The 25,689-nt window shown below is 34.0% G+C and overlaps 1 protein-coding gene across 1 annotated transcript in view; it reads right to left on the bottom strand.

Moving 5' to 3' along the window:
* LOC105250483 (peroxidasin) overlaps positions 1-25,689 on the bottom strand; it is a 111,674-nt gene that overhangs the window by 60,291 nt on the left and 25,694 nt on the right. The window contains exons 3-6 of the mRNA XM_011256610.3: positions 23,081-23,213; positions 18,812-18,885; positions 18,034-18,183; positions 7,428-7,641 (exon numbers count right to left, since the gene is read on the bottom strand). Coding sequence (XP_011254912.1) covers positions 7,428-7,641; positions 18,034-18,183; positions 18,812-18,885; positions 23,081-23,159 — 517 coding nt within the window. The 5' untranslated portion in view covers positions 23,160-23,213. The remainder of the gene's footprint in view (positions 1-7,427; positions 7,642-18,033; positions 18,184-18,811; positions 18,886-23,080; positions 23,214-25,689) is intronic.

Below are 25,689 nucleotides of genomic sequence, written 5' to 3'. Positions count from 1 at the left end.
CTAAGAGGGTGGGAGGAGGAGGGAGAGGGCTGACTGATAATTCGCATTGCTGGAACGAGCACTTGCAACACCGGTGCTCATAATCGGCGCCGCGCTAATGGATGGTTGTTATTTGGCGCGGTGCGATCAAGCGTCTCCACGTGCGACAGCGTTAACGAGATATCAAATGATAGCGGTCGCACGCAAAGCTGTCGCCGATGTGAATGTGGTCGTTACATCGTTGTATTTCAACCGTCATAATTACGATCGGTTTATCTCTATATACGATATAACATGTTCCTTATGATTCTTCAGTCCGACTTTCCTTCATCCCTACGTTGTTATTTTTAGAAACTTATCAAATGTCATGTCGCAGAAAAGATTCTCATTTTATCTCTTTGAGAGACGTGGTCGTTAGATCGAAGCGTTTCAACCCTCATAACGATCGGTTTATCTCTGACATGATCCTTATGATTCTTCAGTCCTATTTTCCTTCATCCCCATGTTGTTATTTTTAGAAACTTATCGAATACTAGATCACAGAATAGGTTCTCGTTTTATCTCTTTGAGAGATAATCAAGAGCAATTATCATGCGGAAAAGTTTCGCAAAGCTCGAGATAATGTAAGATGAGAGGGAAACTAGAGACGAAATCTCGTTTCAGTATCCACGATTCAGCAAATTAGGGCGTATTTTAACGTTTGCCCCTGAGAAATTAGGATCGTCGCTGCTCCTATAGGAATCCCTCCGAGGCAGCCAGTTCGATGTTAAACGCTTGCGCGCGATAATTATACGCTTCTGGGACGCTGCGTGTCCCGTGAATGCGATTAACTCCTGGTATTTCGGCGTCGGATTTAATCTGCGCGTTATCATCTAGATTACGCAGCTTGAGGACCAGCCATGCGTTCCGAATCTCGATCTTCCATGATTTGCCACCTCGATTGTGCGCATTCGAATATTGCTTGGACAATCGTGCGCTCGCACGAAATAAACGGTCGAATTAACCAATTTTTTCAGAAGAGCGGAAATTTAAAAGGTTTTTTTTTTTCGTCGAAAATAAACACGCAGATCGAGCGCGAAGCGCGTGATATGCAAACTTTATTTTTATCGTACCTACCTAACTTAATCTATTGAATACACATCCGTTTAATAACATTATTTAAAGATATATATATATATATATATATATATATGTGTGTGTGTGTGTGTGTGTGTGTGTGTGTGTGTGTGTGTGTGTGTGTGTGTGTGTATGTGTGTGTGTGTGTGTGTAAAAGCCGGAAATTTTTGCGCACAGAAATCCAGCATGAAATGCTCGTCAACCGAAAAGGTGCTCTGATAAAATTACAGCGGCACAAAAACCCCTCGATCTCGTCAGGACCGTCGTCGCGCCGCGTTCTTTCCAATGTTCTCGTATTGCTGTTTCTTCCGATGCACCTATAAACGTCCCACGGAGAATTACAGTGCCAATCGAAGAAAATTTCTACGGAAAATCGCGAGCTCGCGTGCTTAACTGCAACGTTTGCCATTTTAATGGACGTTCGCCTTAATAATGCCGCTTGGGGTGCATCCTCCGCGCAGCAGGATTCCCTAACATCGAATACGATAAGAGACAGAGAACGATAACAGCCATTAGTCGAAGATAAAGCGTACGCGTCGCGGTAGCATCTAAGGCATCCGAAATTATTGCTGTAACAAACGCGACTAAAATAATTAGGAGAAGGCAATTTATTCGATTCGCGAATTGTTCGCTTCGCGAAAATCGTACGTCAGCTGCTTAAAAAAGCGTCTGATTTTTTTCCTCGCCGAGGGTGAAAATCCATCCCGCCCGATAACGTGCAAGGCGACTCGTTTTATATAACGTTACAAAGCATAATCTAATGCGACGCTATTACGAGAGAAGGGGTAAAAACATCCCCGCTTGATGCGAAGGACGATCTCATTGTTTCATCAAGATAATGTCCTCGGTTTACCATCCCCTTCTTTTCCCTTGCAACGCCAAGAGAGATCCGCGCCAGGAATTTGTCGATGTAATTTCGCACGAACGATAGAGCGACACGTTGGAATTTGCGTTCTTTTGTCGTCGGCAATATTACTATACGAACTATAAACGCAGCCGAGCTATTTCCCAGCGATAAGAGCTCCGAGATGGTGTGATTGCTGCATGATCGATCGCCATTCAAATTTCACACGCGAATAATGTATATAATACTAAAATCGATATTATAATAATTCTTTAATACATATCTTTCGCACGCGATTGCTATTCGCTATTCGTTTGGAATATTCAATGTAGTTTCAGCGATCAAACTTGCTACGTTAATTTTAAATATTCCTAACAGACTTAAGGGGTTATACCTAGTCAGCAGATCGAAAAAAGTATGATGTTTAAGAATTTTTTTGAAAAGTGGAATAATTTTCTTTTTAATAAATAAATTTTTATTCAAAGATACAAATATTAAGAATGTTATTATAATCTTTTTATTATATCTTTATTATATTTTTATTTTTTATTATATTTTTATTATATTATTATTTTTTATTATATTTTATTATATTTTTTATTATATTTTGTTAAAATAAAATATTTAAAAAATGTAAAAGTTATAACTATTCTCTCGGATATTGTTTTTTAAAAACCGCTGCGCGGTGAGCAGTATTATTTGAAGCTGATACCGAAAATTCGATAAACTGTAATTAATATACGAAATTGTCTAGTAGATGAACGAAGGATTAATCGAAAAATTGTTTTGGATAAAATGATATTTGGTATTAATAATAAGATATGCTTTTTCGGCTTAAAAATTGCTCATTTTAAAGTAAAGGAAAGTATTCATTAAAAAACAAAATCCTTTGTTCATCTACTAGATTTTTATATGTAGAAGAAATCTGTAAAATTTCAAACAAATCGGATTTCGAAATAACTTGCTCACCGACCTTGAAAAAGTGATTTCGAGAAAAACGCGTTTAAGATTTGTGTCAAGTTTACTTTTAAATAAAATGCAAATTTTTTAATTTACACAGAATCATCTAATCCGGGCCCATATAATTTTAGTTTATTTAAATCTTTGTTATATTGACTTGATAGTCTTCAAAACATCAGTGCTAAAACTTTATAGTGATATTTAAACGAAGTTATACATTCTGACGCTTCTTGAAACACTTATAACTCCGCCAATCTGCATTCAATTAATTTGAAACTTTTAGAAAATATTTTCAATATGATATATTTCTAGAAAACGTAAAAATCGTTTTTTTTTATGACTAGGCATAACCCCTTAATAATTTTCACTCGAAATGTATTGCGAATTAAAAAATAAAGCGATGAGATAAAGTATCAAAGTTCCCCAACTCAATCAGTTCTTCAATCTGATAAGAATTCTAATATATTTTTAGATACATACTTTCGGATAATGAGACTGCGGGGAAGGCAAAGAGGGAGATCTCGAGCGAAGAAAGAGAATAATCGACTGTTGAGGAAGTAAACTTCTCTTTATAAATAAGCGTGATCGGTTGCCTACAGATCGGTTGCGACTGTGTAATAAGACTTCGCAGCGCCCGGTATTGGCAAGTCCTGATTTATTCCGACCAACTGAGACGGCAGCATCGGAAGTAGAGAGGAAAGAAACGCAGGAAGGGAAGAGAAAAGTACGGATGGCGAGAACCGTAGTCGAGAGTACACATTTCCTTCTCTTCGTCTCAGCATGGGATTGCATAAGCTGCCGTTAGAATTCTTATGTTCCTCGGATCTCGGCTCTATAACTGAACGAAACGGTTTGTCTGCGGATGTGATCGTCCCCTCGTAGAGAGACAATCTGCCCTTTCCCCTACGAAAAATCCCCTCACACGTCGCGCATCGAAAATGCGAAATTTTATCGATATTTCGTCCTCGATCTGAGATTCGCTTGAATATTCCTCTCCCGACGATTTTGGTCTAGAATCGCGCACAATGTATATCGCATCTCCACGTGAAAATTTCGACATTCCTAAGCCACATCGGGATCGAAGGTATCCCCCTTCTTGAATATTAACTGAATATAAAATCGCGTCCTTCTCGGAGAGAACAGTATGGGATATTCGGCGCAGCTTTTTCGACGATCGATTAGATAATAGCATCGCAAAGAAGGGGGGGAAAAACTTTGAGAGCTTGTTTTTCCCTTTAAAAGTGTTTTATTTTAAACGAAGAGCTCCCGATTATTCTGTATATCCGTTATTTAGAACGACGATGTAAGAAGAAACGTCTTCGCGCTAATCCAGCGTTCTTTTTGTACGGAACCGACATCAATCGACGGGCCATTATGGAAACCCGATTAGAATGTGGCTCGTAAAATTCACGATGCCAAAACTCGGATACGGTGGTGGTGAAATGAGGGACCGCGGGGCTGGCACAAGCAGTTTACGCTCTCGAAAAAGCCGGCGTCGCGCGAGGAATTTAAGTTCCTAACTATTTGAACGGTTGCCAGAAATAAAGCCTCCGAGGCAGTTGCCGCTGACCAGAAATTATTTCTTGAGTTCTGCAATGCAACTTTATTTTTACGGCCCGCTCGCCCCGATGCTTAACGGCCTATAGCAATGAACAACGTTGTCGCTTTCAACATAAAGCTCGTGGGAAAACGATGACAGCTTCTTGATTAATGGCAAGATAAAAACGATGGAAGCGTAAAGTTATGATATTAAATGATCTAAATGTTCTGTCTGTTGTAACTTTTACAGATCGTTATAGAAATCTTTAACGCGCGATAAGGGAAAAACGGCGAGTCGAAGCGAAAAAAGGTTGAAAAAATAAGATAAAACTTGGGAATTCTCGACGCTAACGAACGCATCGGCATATTCTCAAAGGAAATCATTACTCGCGGTTTTTTCCGTTTGCCCAAGAGTAAGATAATAAATTTTGAACAGACCCTCGTGATGTATGTTCTGTACACGGGAATGTGGCACAAGTACTAAGCAAAATTTTACGACGCGTAAGTAATAAAATAAAAATTAAAATTAAAATTAAAATTAAAATTAAAATTAAAATTAAAATTAAAATTAAAATTAAAATTAAAATTAAATAAAAATAAAAATTAAACATTTAAAATTAAATATATATATATATATATATATATATATATATATATATATATTATACGTATACATGTATGCTCTATCCGCATAATCGAATTTGATAGGAAATCAAATTATCATAGCAAAGAAGCCGAAATATGTACGGTCAAGCTGTTCATGGTCTGGCGAATCACGTATCTCACTCCTCGAAATCTTTAATGTATAAGAAAGATCTCTTCACTCGTTGTATCGACATTCGAAGGGTTATGGAAAAATGATACGCTCGAGCGGACTTTATAAGTTAAAACGAAAGTCGAATGATATGTAGAGGAATAATATACCAGGATCGTTCGTTCCACCATTTGGGTCCACGAAATATTCCGTTTATTTCACAGAACATGGAATTTATCCCGGGCCTGTACCTCTCTCTGGTATTTCGGTCAGATATTTCATAACCCTCTATTGCAGCTACGGTGACTGAAAAATATTTCGATATCTGCATACTTATTGATTTTATATTTCTTGCACCTTTCTTTTCTCTCCTCTCTTCATTCATTTTTCGCTATATTTTTTTAGCTTTCTTATATCGCATTATGTTTTTTTCCCCCGTGCAGTTTCGAACAAGCTTGTATCCGTCAAATCGAGATTACGTAAACAAACTTATAAAAAAAAGTTACTTAAAAATATATAAGTTTTAGATTATGTTTTAAAAAGTACGAAACTTCAAGATGTGATATATCTTGATGCATCTTATACCCAGGTACATTTTTTGCATATATCAGTAACTTCATCCATCGTTTCTTATACAGATATAAATAAGTTTAAATAACTTAAGAAAAATGAAGAGAAAAGAAAAGTTGAAGAAGTACTGTCGTCGCGCCAACCAATAAAGATGCAAGACTTATTTTTTCTAACGATACAGACCGTATTCTCGAAACGACGTTTTCTACCAACACTTTTGAAGCGCTCGTCATCGTAAATTTATACTTCGTGAAATACGTCACTCTGTGTTCGTGGCACCGTGATTAATTCACAGTTATCCTATGCGCATAATTATAATCGCTCGCGTTCGAATATATAAATTCTGAAACTGCAAGTGTTCCAAGTTCTCTTTTCAACTCGCTCTAGTCTCATTAATCTCGACAGAACTATTTGCTCACTCAACACGGAGCTAGAACTGGCCCATAGAGATACCGTCAAACGTCCTAGATGAAAGCTGAATTTGATCTTCAAAGTGTCTATCAGTCTTACGTCCGTCATTAATCAAACATAACTGACAACTGCGATATTGCCAGCTATCAATCAATCATTGATAGCTGCCTTGGTCAGTTGCGAATTATCCGTTAGCTTGTGTATCGATGATAGATGCTAATGAGATTACTATACGTTAGAGAACACGATACATCCATTAAATATTTTTATCCACTGCGATTGAAAGAAGACGATATTATTTCATGTTATTATAATTTTATCTAGTATTATAATTGTATCTTTCTTTATTTTCCTTGTTTTATTTATATGCATAATTATGAGATCGTGCAACTCATATATCAGAGACTGACCATATATTGCCAACAACGAGAGGGAACCAGAGACATATGAATAAAAAGAGAAAGAGAAGGAGAGAGAGAGAGAGAGAGAGAGAGAGAGAGAAAGAGAAAAAGAGATAGAAAGAGAAGGTACGAATAAGAGACAGGATTGCAATTAAGTGGCATGGAACGCGGGCGTCATGAGAACATCGTTACAGCATCGGGATCGCCATTATGTCGCGAAGAGGACGATCCTAACGACATAGTGGCCATCCGTAATTTATGGTCCAGCGAAAACGCGTCGGGAGACGCGTTGGATTATATATCTACGGGGAACAAGTTTTCGAAAGTACTTTACAAGAGTAGATTAAGAGACTAATGCATGTGGCCTTTGTCATCTTCGTCATTAGCGAAATTAGCCTCATTCGCGTTAATACACGCGAACGACTACAAACTTTGCGATATAGCCCGAAATAAGCACCACGGTAATTACATCAAGACTAGAGGAAGCGCTTGAAATTGATTATACAGGGTGCTCTAGGTTTTCCAATCGCGAATTGTTCAATACTTGTGAAATTGATTCTCTCTTTAAATAAAATTATTCGATATTCGGGGCTTTAAGTAGGTTTCTAATTAAAGCAAAATTCGCTCCACATAAGCATTCTTCTCTCTCTCGGCATTAATATCCGCGATATTCGATAATAGCGACGAATCCGAGACACCCTGTACAAACACCGTTGATTTACGAGCCGCACTGCGGTCGTCAGATCAAAGTGCATATCGTTGGTAGTGGGAAATAGCAGCTCTCTTGATTGCTTCGAGGTTGCCAAGTCCCGGACGGTCAAATGAACATACGCGCAATGACGCGCTCACTTACCTGACACCGCTAGATGGACAGTTCTGATTAATGGCGGATGGGCGCTGACTTGACACTCGTAAAGGCCAGCATCGCGTTCTGTAGCAGAGCGCAAGAGCAATCGCCAGTCATTAGGCTTCTCAAAGGCCAGGGAGAATCTGGAGTCGCTTGCATATGTGTCCAAGCCGATGGTGAGTAAATGGAGCTCGTCTCCTCGCCTACGCACCCAGGATACCTGTAATGAGAAGGAAACAGTGTAAATCATGAGATCTCGTCGTGATCATTTTCGTAGTCATTTTTCCACTTTTTGAAAGTGTTATAAATTTTAATTAGTGAATTTGAAATGAAAAAATAAAATTTAATAGTATTAAATAAGAATAATAGTCTAGAGAAATCAGATTTTTTTCTCAACAATCACTTTAAGTCACAAAACTGGAAAGAAGTTCATATATTTCTCGTTTAACTGCTTGTTCACCTGCTAGTGATCTTCGAAATTATTAGCTCCAAGGATTCCCTGAAAAATCGCTATTCGTCCTGTGACTTTACACAGAAACGAGTGCGCAGACAGGGCACATTTATATGCGGTCGAGTTCTAAGTGGACGTGCAAGAATAATCTTGTTCTTTTCGCGAAAGCGCCAAGAACACTTTGCATAAATCATGCTCATCGAAGCTAATGGAACAGCGTGCCATAAAAATAGAACCGTATTACCCGTAAATCACGTTAAGTTATACCGTTAACGGCTGTTATCTGACGCAAATATATATGTCCGTATTTTAAAATCGATTGTATCGTTTCCATTTCCTGTTAAGCGCAAATAAAAGAGTCGCGTGTAAACAAAAAAAGTTTTGACAGCTTCGACAAATTTAGCCAAGGAGATAAACTCACAGAATATTTTCAGCATTTTAATTTCTTTCGTTGTTGCATTGTGAGACAAGGAGAACGGAAATCGATATACCAGTCTTGCTGCAAAAGAAAAATAGCCTCGTCTTTGCGAAGGTATAATTTAAAACTTTCCCCGATTCGTTCGTAATATGCTCTCGAAATAATACACAGCGCAGCAGAATCTACAAATTTTAATTAATACTACGGAATATGAGAGAGGTAATTGTATTCACGCATCATGTACAAATTTCGTGAATCGCAGCAAATTAAGGCCAGGCGCGATATCGTACAAGTTCTCTTTCGATAATACGTGGAAACAATTTATCCCGATACTATGATCCAGCATACGAAAGTTTAATAATGGAGAAGTTAGAAGAATCCTTAGGCGCATTGCAGCTACCGTTACAACTGTCTCTTTCTCTCTCTCTCTCTCTCCCTCTCTCTCTTTCTCTGGAAGCGTATCCTAAAATAGAGAACAGAGCGAGAACGGAAGGAATAGTCATTTGTCATTATTATAAAGGACTCAGCAGTGAATAATTACATCTTAGTAAGTTTATGTCTAAGTCGCCTGCGCAACATTTAACTTGATTTCCATGTGACGCTCTACAAGCATATCATTTACAACCGGGTATATTAAATTATGCGTTGTTATTCAGACGCTAAAGCTTCTCTCTCTTTCTCTTTTTTTTCTCACATTTTTCCCTCGTAATTTTCCAAAATTATTTATATAAATTAAATACCTCAGCACGTGCAAACCTAACACCATTTGCTCTTGCGTTCATAATTAGCATAGTTACGTATCGCTTCGCATGTTAAGTGTAATAAGCGTGCTTACCGCGTAAAATATGCGGTAAAGTTATGCCACGAACGGCCATCCGCTGGTCATTGGAGCGGAGCCACCACAAGAGGTGAAAGGTTACCAAAGTTTCGATTTTGCATTTATGCGTGCAGAAGACCGCGTTTCCGGTGCCATCCGTGAAAGCGGAACAGACCGTGCTGGCGCATTTATCACATGCAAATTAAGCCGCAAACCAAACGTCAAAGCAGCACGTGAGTCTGTCTACGCTGCGACAAGCATACAGCCGCATTATTTCAGAAATCTCATCCTGCCATCGACCTATGTATTTACGATATAACTACATTACCGGTTCGATTAGAATTAACCGCGAATTAAGATTAGCGCAATCGCATCTTTTAATCGCTTCAATCTCTGCTAAGTATATATTTTATTAGATTAACTTAAGATCAAATTACCTGTTAAAATAGGTAATGGATGCGTAGTAAATATTAGCACTCTCTAAACTTTATATAAAGCGACTCTTTATACAGAATGATTCATATAAAGTGACCGATGAATATTAGCTAAAGCTGAAGAGCTATGAAAAAATTTTTATACCAAAAGATGTTTGACACAGAGATGTAAAATTAAGAAATTATTTCAAGCCTCATAACTCAAGGGAGAAATATTTTATTATAGTGTTTTGGAAAGCTCTCGAGATAAGCTATAAGAATACGTAATAAAATAGGGGGTTCCATTTAAAAAATTAAGTTGATCTTGAAATCTCTTTAATGCCTTCATCTATAAAAATATCGTTTGTACCATATGATGTCCCTCTCTGCGTCAAACATCTTTTGGTATAAAAATTTTTTCATAACTCTTCAACTTTAGCTAATATTCACATCGGTCACTTTATATGAATCACTCTGTATATTTATATTTTAGATAGTCTATTAATGTGAATCGTCAATACTTAACTAAAGTGTTATCGTATCACTCGGTGTTTGGTGCATAGTTTGATGATACGATGGATTTATTCATAAAATATTCATAGATACGCTTGTTCGCGCACGCGAGTATACGCGGACATTCGTCAAATTAACGATTTATATATTCAATGTTTCGGTTGCTGATCAATACGTGGCAATACACTGTTTGTTTATTTACTCCATTATAAGCAAACATTTATCCCGGATATACCACACACGGGCAACTTCCTCTTTTATATTCCATTAGCCACGTGTTCGCATTTTATTTTTGAAAGTATGTCAAAGAATGTAATGAAAATATTCATGCGTCAATCAATTATCACTCAAGTTAAACGCAAAACCATCCAATAAACTCGCAAAAACAAAAAGTTATATCTATGCAATTAACGGTTTTGAAAATGTTGCACATTTCCCATTATGTTTTCCACGACAAATAACCATTCAACATTGATATTGAATTTCTAAATGTTTTGTACGTTTAAAATTTGACATTTCTGAATATTACTTAATACAGCAATTATTTTGCTGCTGACAAAAGTAAAAACTCTTGAAAATATTTCAGTTTGAAAATCTTCATTTCGCTACCTTGATATCAGAAATCTAAAGAATTTTCAAACATTTGTAAATATTTCAATAATATTTGTATATCTTTAAAAATATATAGATTTGTGACTGATAATGCTAAATAGCAAATAGTATTGGAATACTTAAAGTTTCGGAATTCGTCTCTCTCTCTGGTTAAGTGCGAAGCCTCTTAAATCACCGCGAAACGCGGGAGAGTTACGTGGTTACAACTTTAACGGTAGAGATCTCGTTTCGGGCAACCGTGATCTCTGACGCTTGTCGAAATCCGTAAAGTCAGTTCTAACTGGAATTCGGACCGCCGGGTACAAAGGTAAGAAAATTGGATTCGCCAGTTCATCGATGAAACGACGAGAGTGAACCGCAATCGAACTCCGTGTCATCGACAATTGCGCGCAAAACTTGAAAAAAAAATGGCGTCATAACGGGGAAGCGCACAAATTCGCGCATATCTTGAAAAGGATGGGAAACGAGGGGAAATAACTTCATTGTCCACCGTTGGAAAAGGATCGTCGAAAGGGAATCACGCTTGCGAAACTTTAATTAATCCTTGTACCTCTTATTGACGAGCTGTGCGGCAAAACTTTGCCCATGGACGAAGGAAGCTGCTAAGGCTCATCAGCGATGACGCGAGGTGAACTAAATACAAGATAATAGACAAAGCAAACGCAAATTGAAAGGTAAAAAATAATTAAATAAAAATAATTTATGCAAAGTGCAAAATGGTACGAAACTTTCTCTCTTTCTCTTTCTCCCTCCAAGAAAAGAAGAACAAAATATATCTCATAGGAAAAAGCTCTGAAACACCGACGAGTAATTGCTGGCATAATTATACGCTATTACTGAACTCACAAAAAGATTTTCTTCGCGACTTACGTATAATGAAGTAGTTGCTCAGATAATTAATTAAAAATATAGCGAAAAAGCAGAAAGCACATGATATATAATAAGTCATACATGTGCGTGGACGCGCATAAACACACTCTATGCATAATTAAATATTTTATATATATATAATTATAATATACATTAAATTATATGTGTAATTATATGTATAATTTAATATATAAAAATATATAATATATTAAAGATTTTTATCAGACTTTCCTTTTTCTCTTTTTCCTCTTTTCCAATTTCCCTCATAATTTTCACGTTATGGTAGACTATAACAATTTCGTACACAAGCGCGCAGCCTGGCATTTATAGTACCAAGGCACACATCCTCCTAACCACATGTATCGGCATATGCAGCTGCAGATACATGTAGTCTTGAGCTATGAGCCATAGCTCAAGACTCGCGCGGATGTAATATACCAGCTCATAACGCTTAATAATTCAATCCTCTTTGGGAATCGATTACGTCGATAATATGATGATTGCATTTAGCAGAGAAAGCGATATAATAAAAAAATGGATATTGAAATATTAGGATATATATTCAAATATAAAGTTACATATTCTGCATAATAATAGAAAATTTTAACAACAAAAAGATGAATAACGTTACAAAATGAAAATATAATAAAGTTTAATTAAGAAACTTAAGCAAAATGTTAAAAATGTTAAATTTTGTTTGTTAATTAAATTGTTTGTTAATTATTACTGCAGATTTATACGTTAATGTTTCAATTAACTTGATTAGATAAAAAATTAAAAAAATAAATATGTAATTTCCTTCCAGGCACAATTTTGTTTTCAAGCTTCAATTTCAGTAGCTCGTTGTATATTCACATAAAATAATATATTCTTAATAATTATCAACACGTGCATATTAACTACATGTAATTATGTATATATTATTATGTATATATTATGTATATATTATGTATATATTATTATGTATATGTATGAATTGTATTATGTATATATTATTATGTATATGTATTAACTATATGTATATTTATACATATGTAACTATATGTAAATTTTCATATTTGTAATTATGTGTGTTATATGAATTGAATTATTAAAATCTCATATTTCTAATTTATGCATCTGTAACATTCAGAAAACATTTATTTGGCTTCCAATATTATTTTAAGGCAAGTATTCTTCTCAAACTTAAAAAAACAATATCACAGTGAGTCACAATATTGCCCTACTAGAAAGACGATCTAGCATGCGATTCCCCTTGGAACTGATGCACACAAACGAATTAGTGTGAGTGGATAATTGAGAAGCACTTACAACTCTATTCCATTTATATACTAATCCTATGCAACTTCTAACAATTCAACTCTCTCGAGAATAATACAAGAAAAAGAAATGGAACATACAAAACCCAAGAGAGCTTTTAATCAAACAAGAATTCTACTTTAATTAATTAAAATTACTTCCTACGCCATTGATTTAATAATTTCGAAAAGATGATAACATATGATAAAATCAAAATATTTAATGCATGTTATTTTATAACGCAAATAAATTTGTCGAATGTATCTCGATGTATTCAATCTACCGCGCTATACATTAATAATTCTCAAAGAGTAATACACATGTAACAATTTAATGTTATACTAATTGTAAATAAAATGTACTATAAAATATATGAATATTTGTAAACGAATATTATATAATTTATGAAATACAGATTTATATGAATATGAATATCAGATTTACTAATCCAAAAAGAATGATATATTATTTGCATAACATATATGATTGTAAGTAACAATATTCTTTACATATGTATTAAATGCAATGTTTTTTTTTTTATTTACGACTACTTATATTTGTTTCAGCGATGCATTAATTTATAGATCAGATATCGGGAAAGTCTCGGCTCGCTTATAATTAATATACTAGTAGTTTTTCGTTGAGCTAATTATAAACTTGAATATGGCGAGACGAGAATGCCGTTAAAAGTTTGGTGAACCCACGCGTTATATGCACAAAAAGTCGCGAAAACGGGAAGAAGTTCGAAACGACTTCGAGACAATTCAAAGTACGGAAGTTCTGCTTATAGGAACCGCAGCTATTTGCATCGCACTAGTAACTTCAAATTATATACACCCATTTATTTTACTTATTTACGATTCTCACACTTAATAATTTAAATCTCATAAAGAAATAATTTCGAAAAGAATAACAGTATGTAATTAAAATCATATTGTATGCAATTGATTATGAAATATAAATAATTTTTGCAAATATTTTTTTTGTTTTAATCAGAGGATAAAATTAATTAATGAGATTATTGATTAACATATGAATATAACACAAGTTTTTCATTTGAGCGTATATATGCGAATTTATAAAATCTTAAATGAAATGAGAATAAAATAGTAGTTTGATATAACTGTGTACATAATATGCCGATAAAATATACACGCCGAGATATTTTACATAAATTGATTATTTCATCAGCCAACGGATGGAAGCTTACGGACATGGGCTGTCTTTAAGTAGTTTTAGTCAATCATTCTTCGTACTTCGCCCGATACTAGGCGACTGAGAATAAAACAGCTGGAACAGCAAATTCATGGATTCTTCATTAGAAAGTAGCAACCGTCTTATTAACATTATTGATCGTAAGAAAAGAAATGGGTCTTTATTACTATTAATGAAGTTGGCCCATAGTTGTTTTTTCGTCAAACAAAATAAAGTGAACAACTTTCCGTTTTCGTTAAATATATCAAAAATTTATTATTTATGTGATATATGTATATATAATATAATCTAATAAATTATTAATAATAAAATATTTATAAATTCTCATCATGTATATAATATTTATTTATAACATGATTTATATTATTTAAGGTTTATAACATTAAATACAAAAATTATATATATATATATATATATATATATATATATATAAAATTATATATAAATTTTATATGTATATAAAATGTTGACTAGACTTGTGCTTCATAAATATTAGGAATAATTAACTTTTGTTAAGACGGGAAATTTCTTACGATAAAGTCAGTATGATAATATCGATCATGATGTAAATTCCTCTTAAAAGACCCCTTCTATATTCTTGAGAATATTTAGCATATTTTATAAAGAAAAGCACACATTAATCATCTATCGATTAGACATGTGTGTCTATTAGAATTTTAATTTAATATATTTATTTGCGTAATGTAATATGGCATGATATCACAATCCTAATTTCGTAATAACGTGTAAAGTTAATATTATTTAATTTATTTTATATGTTCTCAATAAATTAAAAAGAAATCACAAATCAATTCTTAAATCAATTCTTAAATCGAGTTCAAAAATTCGAAATGATGCAGGTAAATGTATACAATTCTCATCTCACTATATGAAACAACTTGTTTCACCCAACCCATCGCACTCCCACTTAGAAAGATTGAATTTCAAGCACTCGCGAACCAACGAGCGAAATGTTCCACTACACTGTTTGTGAATGCTTCCTATGCGACTCGAGCTTTGCTCGAGAGATTGGTAAGTTCAGCAACGATTTATAGATCACGATACATCGTAAATGTAACGGTGCACTTACGCTATTCTTTTTTATGATAAACGATGTATCGACAAACGTGCATTTCCCATATAAAGTGGTTTGTAGTTTAAATAGATGGATGAGTGATTCGCGTGCCTTAATATGAATTTTAATAACTATCATTTATAAAAAAAGTGAAACTTCACGAAAGAAAACTATTAATAATAGTAATTTTAAAAAATAGAATAGAGAACTCAACATTTATGAATTTATTGCAAATAAATATTTTTTTCCTTACAAAGTCAGAGCGAAATTATTTGTCATTGTGTCAATATTGGTATTTGCTGACAGCAAAGTGCTACTTGTCTTAAGAGCTTCAGCAATATCAAGTTCGAAACTGTTTCAAAGGTTCACGACTACTAGTTTCTGCTGAATGCTGTCGTTACGTTTATATGTCAGAGATTAGATAGCTTTAAGCTCGATAGGTATATATCGATCAGAAACAGTATCATGCGAAGAAACATTATATAAATGGCAAATGCGTTTGCCTCCAGAAATTAGTAAACCACAAAGCTTCGAGCGAGAATGATTTGTATTATTATTATTATTATTATTATTACTATTATTATTTTATTAGGTAGCTTTATTATTATTAGATTGTTATTATTATTATATATAGGTATTATTATATACCGAAATTATTACATTTATCCTAATAATATTGTTATTTATATAAATCATTATTACAAATAATATTGGTATAAATATCAAAAAGAAAGAAAGAGAAAAAGAATCTCCATTAAAATATATTTATAAATATATCTTGTTATTTTTGCGTGTGTTTGTGAAATCTAGAAACTTTAATTATAGATGACTATGATATATATAAATAAATTATATATAAATAAATTATATATATATATATATATATATATATATTATATATAATATATATAATATATAATTAATTCTAATAAATTTCTTCATTTAAATTCAAAAAATTGTCTATTGAATAAATCAATATGTTAAATAAATAAAAATATATTATATGTATATATACATACACACACACACATATACGTATAATATCCCAAAAGAGAGATAAATAAATTTTGTTCGCGAATATATTAAACACTATTAAAATAGAGAGAAAAAGACTTTCCTTTTTACCTTATATGAGACTAACAAATATATTACTAAAACATAATGTAAATCACATTTACACGGAAAAATGTAACGTGATAAAAGAACAGATTAAATTAAACATTTTATTGCAGTTGTAAGAATTTCCATTTTCTGATACTTCGAATTATAAATTATTTATTACGATAATCATTTTAAGTATACTTGGAATCAAAATTATATTTACGCGCTTTGAATTTTTTATTTTAATTATATCTTTTCCATTAGTTCGGATTCAGAACGCGAAATAATATATACGCTAAATCGAATGATTCAAATAATAGCAAAACGTAATATATCGACCGTTTAATAATAGTAGGTATATCTCGCGAGATATGTGTCACATATTTTACGTGATTTATTCGATCAAAATCTATCGCGCCAATAGTAAGTAACGTATATCAGAGAGACGTGTATTTTCAGGTACTAAATTATGCGGAATTTTAATTTCAATTCGCGTATTTCTTTACATTTGTATTACAATACAATATAATCAATGTAAAAGCATATATATAAGAAATATATATTATTTGTTAGAATCACCAGCGGCGTGTGAATTTAATAACGAGATTTTCGGATATTTAGCGGATCGTAATGCTTGTGGAATCATAGTTTTCGCATAGTTTCCACGTTGCTCTTTCATCATAATATAATACGATTTGCATCATGTGAGATCAATATTGAGAATACTATGCATCAAGCAACTATCATATTCTACTAATTAACGTGCGCGAGATCGTAATTAACTATGTTTTCGATAAATATCATGTAAGTTTCATGAGAGAACGGTGAAATAAGAGAAGAAGAGCTCCGAGGAAAAACAATTGTTGGAGATGAGCAATATATAATTTATTTAGTTTATTACTTGTGAATTTTCAATATCTTTGCAAAATTTTACTGACATTAATATTAATATTAATATCATATCATATTTCACAAAATCCAGTTTTATAATTTTTCATTCACATTTATTCATAACTTAGTTATATAACGAAATTTGAAAAAAAAATACTAACATATGACACATAGCAGTTAATAATTAGCTAAAAATAATTAATAATTAGCTAAAAATAAATAATATAATTAGCTAAAAATATCGAACTAATCTATTCATATATTGATTTCAAATGTTTTCTTAACGCGAGATACCCTAAAATATGCAATAATAATTTATGTTTTTAGACAAACTAACTTCTCGTAGAAAAAAATTGAATAAATATATACAAGATCTATTTAAAAAATACAAAAGAGTTCGCAAAGATATTATAACTGCTATTTATATCATGGTGATAGAGCAGTATATAGCCACAAAATTGGGAGGAAAGGAATATCCCACCGCTATCCGTGGAATTTCCTTTGGGAGAATTAAGATGAGCTAAGTGCCTCGCTATAGTAGCTGCACATGAGAGAGAGGAGATGAGAAAACCAACAAGATCTCTTCATAAAACAATGTAGAGTGCCCGAATTTTAGAAGAAAATGTAACATCGCATACGTTGAAAATGTTACGTTCATTCATACGTACGTTTATGTATACATATTCGTTTATGTATACATACTCGTATGCTATTTACGGAAATGTTTTGAAAAGCTTTTAACAATAAAATATCATTCTTCCTTATATTAGAAAATAATTATAACATTATAAAATAATATAAAGATTTATATATGAATACGAATTTTAAAATATTAATCAGAAATATTTATATATTCGATTACGCAATAAAAAACTGCATGAATCGAAGTTTATATATTATGGTGAATATTATCGAAAGATAAAAACATATAACTTACCTTAAGGGTACTTTGTAAATTTTGTACCCTGCAGTGCATGTAGACTTGAGTACCAAGCTGTACAGTAATGTTGCTTTCGGGATCCTCGAAAAATGGCCTCGGTTCAGGAGTGCCGCCTGTTTCAGTCACGAAACTCTCCACTTCATACACCTACGGTGAAAAATGCATCGAAATTTACATCCGCGCACTTTCTATTATTTAAAATGTTTGTAATATAATTAAAGAAACCAGAATTTGCTTTTAAAACGACACAAACTATGTGAATTATAACCACTACGTAGTTAATCCTAAATACACATAATAACTTCATGCAAAATACAGTAAACAGTAAATATGAAATGCTCAAACGTTCACCGTACGAGCGTGTTGTATATTTATCGTTTTAAAGATTTATACATAAAAACAACTTGTAACGTAAATATTTTGTTGACACGAATAAACTTATCTATATTAATAAACGTGTTTTGCGGCGAGAGAATTATTCACAAAATATAATAAAGACTAATATTAAATATAAAAAAATATATTAATATGCTATAAAAATGTTATTATATCAGTTGTTTAAAATATAATTTCGACAATTTTATTAAGGTCAATGTATATTATATTCATATCTTATTAAAATGTTAAAAAAAAACTTACATTGTTTCAAAAAGTGATATGCACATACAACATTGAAAATAAAACGAGACTTTCTCCAGAGAGAATTTAAATATTACACATTGAGCTTTCTCTCTAATTTAGCAACTCGAAAAGTCTGACAATAAATGCAACTTACCTCTGTGAAAGGTGAACTAAGTTCATGCCAAATTGAGCGCGGTAAGTTTTCAAATCCTGGAAACGGCTTCGCACCTGTAACAAAATTTAAAGAGAGAAATTTTTTTTAAATAGTGAAAAATATGTGAAATTATTTTAGGATTAATTTATGATCAAATTTTGTCTAAAATAAATATGTAGCTTAACATGTGTAAAATAAATAGAATATTCTCCTCCTGTTTTCACAGTCAACGGATTCAATATTTTAAAAAAAGTAAATAAAAAAACTCACGCAAACTAGGAAAACTACGAAAAAAAATAACAAAAATTTCAGATCGAGACAGAAACCCAATCGTAAATAGATAAAGTGAGATATCAAGTGTCTCAAATCAGCAAACAGAGAAATTTTTAATTTTTCTGAAATGAAAGAAGATTCAGTTTCTGATAAAAGTTAGCGAATTATTTTCATTTTAGATATTTCTTAAGTTAAATTAAATTTAGTGATTTCTTATTGTAAAACGTTTCTTTTTTAATGCTGACGTGCATATTTTCCCTCAGGAACAGTTAAGTCTACGTTTCTTGCCAGTCGGATTGGTTTCTTGTAGATACTTCTACCGTATGCGTTTTTCGCATGAGCTAATAGTTAGAACGAGCCCTAGCATCCATTGCATCCCTTGATGTGCTATATGGTTCGTTCTGAGAAAAACGAGCACATCAAATGATCATCTTGAGTGAAAAATCCCCTGGTATCCATTAATTGCTCAATGTTGACATACAATTGAGCATTTATTTCTCATTTATCGCTCATTCAGAGATGAATCAGAACGGAACAATATTGACTTTAATTATTGTGTTTACTAAATTATAAATTTTTTTACAATCATGTATGTGCATGTTTTTTCTCATTAACAGAAATTACGTTTTAATAAAAGAACGAAAAAAAGATAAAAGCTAAGCAAAAAAACTTGCTTTATTTTTTCTCTCTACATTTCTTTTTCTTCCCTCTTCTTCGTTCTGATACATTAATTATTGTTTTTACATTTTACACAGATACAGATTTTTTCATCGACGATAAAATAGAAAACTTAAAAAAATGCAAATATTCGCATTTCCATTCTGAAAAGCAAAATCGGCGAAAGATTAAGTTTACATTCGAAAAAATAATACGGCTTATGTATGATATTGGAAAAGATTTCACTTTCCATTCTAATGCAACGCATGACAAAGCGAATCCTTTTACTTGCTGACACGTTGAATGGCCTTATCAGCGGGAAGCACACGCGACTATGTATAACTTTCTGAGATGATACACGCGAATATATTCTCCTTATAAAGCTGCGTAACCAATGGCAAATTTCTAAATACACCAGAAACATTATATAACATAACATTATTATTATCTTAAACATTATAATAGAAAGATTATAACAATTTTAATATTAATTATATTAATATTATAATTATATTATATTAATTATATCAATATTATAATTATATTATATTAACATTAATTATTATATTATTATATAATTATCATATTATTATATTATTATATATTATATGAAATAAACATACATATTAATAAACATTATAACAAAAACATTATAACAAACTCTTTAAAAAATATTTATTTATAATAAATTAAATAAGAAATATCACTTTACTGAAATATTTTATTTATAATGCGACAGAATAAATATATAAAATCGTATTTGTTAAAATCTAACATAAATTGGCAACAACACACATGTGTTTTTTCATTTTAAATGCAAAAGCGCGAAATAATTTTGACGTGCTAGAACGCATACGAATACTGTTTGTTTGTTTTTATTACGTTGCACTGAATAAATATTTCCTCGGAAATTCATACAGACGCATATGACAAAAGTAAATGTCCCGTTACGAGATATGTTGCAAACAATGGTCGTATTATGCGTGTATATCTATCGAAGTAGAAATTATCGTAATACAAGATAAATAATTATTTGCAAAGAAAAAAGTCTATTCTCAAAATTATTAAAAATGTCAGACTCACGAATATCAAATTAAATATATAAATTGGTACAAATGGCAATATGAGTTTAGCGTCGATATTGTTACACCGTTATTTATTATTTAAAGAAACAATCATATAAAAATATTCATTTAATAAATATACATATGAGTGGATTGCGAACGTTTCGACCCTATTTTTGGGTCATCTTCAGCGTAAATATAAACGGATAAATATTTATTAAGTGAATGTTTTATATGATTGTTTCTTTATATAATAAATAATATAATAAATAACGGTGTAATAATATAATAAATAACGGTGTAATAATATCGACATTAGACTCATATTGCCATTTGTACCAATTTATATATTTAATTTTCTATTCTCAAAGTTTAATAAATATATAAAAGACTCGGAAATTTATCGAAAATTAGCTAAGATTTTTAATTATATCATAAACAATATGCCATGGCAAAAAAGATCAAGTGATAATACGATAATGTTATATCGTTACATTTCAACGCTATTCGGTAGAATTTTTGCAGCCGCGTCATATCTATTCTCGCGCGCGATCGAAGACACCAGGCGTCTTATAAGCATAGCTTTACATAGCTTGGCACAGTATGCGCAGATCGAACAGAAAGAGGTAATAAAGCCAGTTTCCCAGCGACGTCGTCGTTTTTCGAGACGATACCGGGAAAGCGTGCAATCTCGTCTCTTCTAAAGGCCGCGCCGCTGGAAGAGACAAGCGAGGAGTGTAGAAAAATAAAGAAAACCACGATAGAATTCGGGAAGGCCACGCAAGGGGAAATGGCAATATCTCTCTCCATCAAACTCGACGATTCTCGAACGGTCCTAGCTCTCTCCGCGAGCCGGCTGCCTCGCACGAACTCGGTTCAACAGTCGGTGAGACTTGGCCGGGGAGCCTTTTCTCATTTCCACAAGGATCCGAGAAATCTCGACTATGTGAGAAAGATGCACTTTAAAATTATTTTCTCAGCTGATCGCCCTCGCGCGCGACGAGCAAGCTTCCTTCCGCCTTGCCTTGACGAATTGCCTCGCTTTCCCCGCTGCTTTCCCATCCTCGTTCCTCAAGGTCTCGCCCTAACTATTTCTTGTAGAACGATGGGATAATCCTCGGGAGATATATCAGCTCTGGTAACTGCAAAAGGACCCTCTCCCCGTGCTTACACCAATCTAACAAGTTGAATTCTCTCGCTGCAGAGAGACGCTCCGGAAAAGGAATGAGGCGAACGGACTTCTAATATCCGCTAGAAAGACGAGGCACATAATCTCTACGGCAGAGATAAACTCCGAACGAGGATTTCGAAATACGCTTTAGATACTTTAGCAGACGCGATTTACGTCTCGACGCAAAAAATAACGTGTATCTGAAAGAAATCGTCGGTAAAAATGATTTAACGGTTCACGTGAGAAAATTCATGTGAATCTTGGAAGAACAATGTAAACGAGAGAAGAAAATTATAATTGAAATTAAACTCTAATTAAATGTAAGGACACAAGGAAATGGATTGATTCAACAACGAATTGGCAACGTTGACAATAAAATTGGCTCGGTACTTTGATAGAATATGTACATTAGAAATAAGGACAAGCATTTTTCGACGAATTCTCTCAAGATGCCCTGTTGTAATATATTTTCGCGTTACAAAGACAGCAAGCTCTCGCGCCCAAATCCAATACATTCCGGAAGTGCCCTATATTATTTCTGCCAAAGGAAAACAGACTTTCGTACCGTTCAGAAGTATCGTGACCAATTGCACGATTCTCGTCGTTCTTCTTTCCCTTCAATTTCAGCATTTCAACCAACCGTTGTAAAAGCCGCCTCGAATCTAAAAGTACGTCGGTTCAACCGCGGTTTGTCGTACGGTACGGCGTCAAATTTATGGAAGCCGTCCGTGCTCATGGATTTATGAGAATCCAATGCCTTAATTGGAAAATTATAGGACAATGTCTGGATATCGACCGCTCAGCTCATGGCTCGTTATTCAGCGAATATAATCTGATTTTCCCTTTTCCGGCAATTGCGCCTGCCATATTTTTCATTGATAAAAAACTAACTTTCTCTAAGTAAAAACAATGGTGTAAAAATATCGTGCACACATGTATCATTAAATTCACTTTTCAATATTTCACGCTCCTAATTCCTTAATTCTATTAGCCTCACGTTTGTATTCATTGAATTTACCGTAGCAATTATTTATTCAATAATAAAAATTATTACCGTTGTAAGCAGCCTCCTCTATATTATAAGAATAGTTTTTTATAACTTACCCAAGGTATTGGCGGTGCACAGAAAACGTATCTGGTGAACCAAAATGGAGGCCACCACGGCCGAAAGACAACTCAACATCGTAGTCAATCCTCAACTCATCTCTATTCTCAAAGTTGGTAAGCACCGGTACTACTGCAAACACAAGAAACAAATATATTTAAATTAAAATCATCATTTTAATGAAAATGTTGTACAAGACAGATAAATCATTAACGCACGCAACAATCTCGTATGAATTAATCGTCGACGTCTTGTATTGTATTACAGAAAACATGGATACGTAAACGATCGAGTACGTAGTAATTAATACAGACACGAAGTAAAACTGTCAAACATCAGTAAATGTCAGTCTACTCGAACATCAAATGTTCCTGCCAAATCAAACGATTCCCTCAGGATGCCTTGTGAAGCCAACTTCTAATTTTCTGCCTCTGTTCTACTTGAGTTTGCAGTACACAGAACATTCTACGATAGAGAAATCAATGTGCGTGCCATACCACGTGTAAGCTGTGCTAGGGAATCGCACCTTTTCGAATAAGCTACAATATGAAACTTCAGACAAACCACGTGAGATTGAAATTGTACAAAAAGCACAGCGGCAAATCTAAGCAAAGTACATGTAAATTTTTTTTAATCAGACTGTGTAAATATACGAAAGTAGGATAAATTGAAATATCCACATGGATGCTCTAACTGGAGGACATTTTTGCGAAAACGAGGACATCTGGAAATTCTAAGGTAATTTAATCAAAAATATGCGCTGACTTATGAATAATGCATTCGTGCATTGTTATTTACAATATTATAAATGCATTGCGTTGGTTTCACCCTTATACCTTGTCGATAAACGTTTTCATTTTAAAAAAAGGCAATTTAAAACAATCTAATAATATCTCAAACATCATAAATTATTATGATATAAAAGTATCGGAATATATGTATTCCTGTGCTTCTTATTAAATATAGGTTTTTCACGTATAAATATATCAAATTTGATTATTTCAATAGAGAATGATGTCAATAATGCATTCGCAAAAATTTACTAACAAGAAGTTATCCTTCGGAATTGATATGGCTGCTGCGTCGCGATCTTCTCAATCTACGTGATCAAGTTATGTGCTGAAGAAGCTCGGGAACCGTTCAATGAGAGAAATGAAATCGCCAGGCCCTGTGCGGTTACCGAGGACGCGCGGATCCCAAGTACGAAGTAAATCAACCGGTCGCTCGAAGTCAAACAGAAGATTGTTACCGCGAAATTCCGCGTGATTCAATTTGGCCGGAAATTCGGGGTGGAAAACACGATGTGCGCGTCTCGACAGTCGGCCCGGTTTCAAGAGAACCATCCCTCGGTTTCGCTCTAACGAATCTATCGACAAGTTCGGAGTTTCTCTACATCCCGTAGCGGCTCTTTCACTGGCTGTCACCTTCCACGTACAGCGTTCTCCCTCTTTTCCGATTCGCTTCGTCCCGGTAAAGGACAAGGGACCTTTGTGCTCTCGCCTCTTCTGCGCAACTAAGAAGGGACAAGCAATTTTCAGTTTTCCTTCCTTCGGTTACGCGGTAACCGAAGACCTGTCGCTTATCCGCAAGTTTCAAATTATTTCACCATCTGGCGCAGATGTCGGCGTTGATAACGAGTTGCGGCATCGAATAAAAGTCTGCCGTATTTCTCTACCTGCTCGCTTGTTTAAACTAGACAAACTACGAAACTACGTACAAATCAACGAGACAGCGCGAATCAGGGAGATGACCGTAAGAGAAATTCCGGTAACCGGAAAACCGAAAGTAAACGCTGTCGCGTCGCTGAAAAACGGAGTAGCCGCGTCAGCAAAAACGGTCAGGGAGATGCGAGGAATATTTATCCTTTCTAATTCAATTATTCAATCGGATTGAGAAGGATTTATTCTTCTCGTCGCGATCGATCGATTATTTTTCTCAATCGCTACCGCTGAAAAATCGCACAGATACCCGTGATATCGGCAATAACCGCAAATTGCACAAGGTTTACATAGGTATTGGAAAATTCGATCACAGACGAATCCGATCTGTTTCGATATGGTCCGTTCAGCATCCTTGTCCACGAACCGATAAACAAATCCTCACCTAGGCGCGGTGAGATTTGCACAAATAGTATGGTGTGACGCACTTTATGGTTGTGTAGAACATGCCCTCGGTACGTTGTAACGTACTTGTTCCGCGCGCTTGTTACCGATAACTAATGTTCTATCCGCCCACTCGATAGCGCGATCCGGCCGATTGGCAGGGAAAGACTGCTGGACCAGAAAGAGATCGAACGATTGAGCAAATTACGACACGTAGATTGCGAGCACCACCGGGGGCTAGAAACGATCAGTATGCTATCGCGGCATCGCTAGGCGAAATGTGAACGAAGCGCTCAAATTTTCTCGTTTTCCACTCGGTGTGGACGAGCATGCGATCGAGATGATCGCCACAAACCGATCAACCAAACGGAAGTAACGCAACACGTTGTAAATACTTCAAGTTCTTTCGATCCACGGAGTTTCCTCTGTGTTCATATTTTTGTATCGTATCAACAAAATAAAATGCTATGAAAGTTCTAACAATCGGGACAGTGAGTTTCCCGTAT

This window comes from Camponotus floridanus, unplaced genomic scaffold (genome assembly GCF_003227725.1).
Source record: "Camponotus floridanus strain SB8 unplaced genomic scaffold, Cflo_v7.5 scaffold15, whole genome shotgun sequence".
Taxonomy (NCBI): Eukaryota; Metazoa; Arthropoda; class Insecta; order Hymenoptera; family Formicidae; genus Camponotus; species Camponotus floridanus.
Note: the sequence above shows the minus strand (reverse complement) of the source record. Positions and strands in the feature narration are given on the sequence as shown.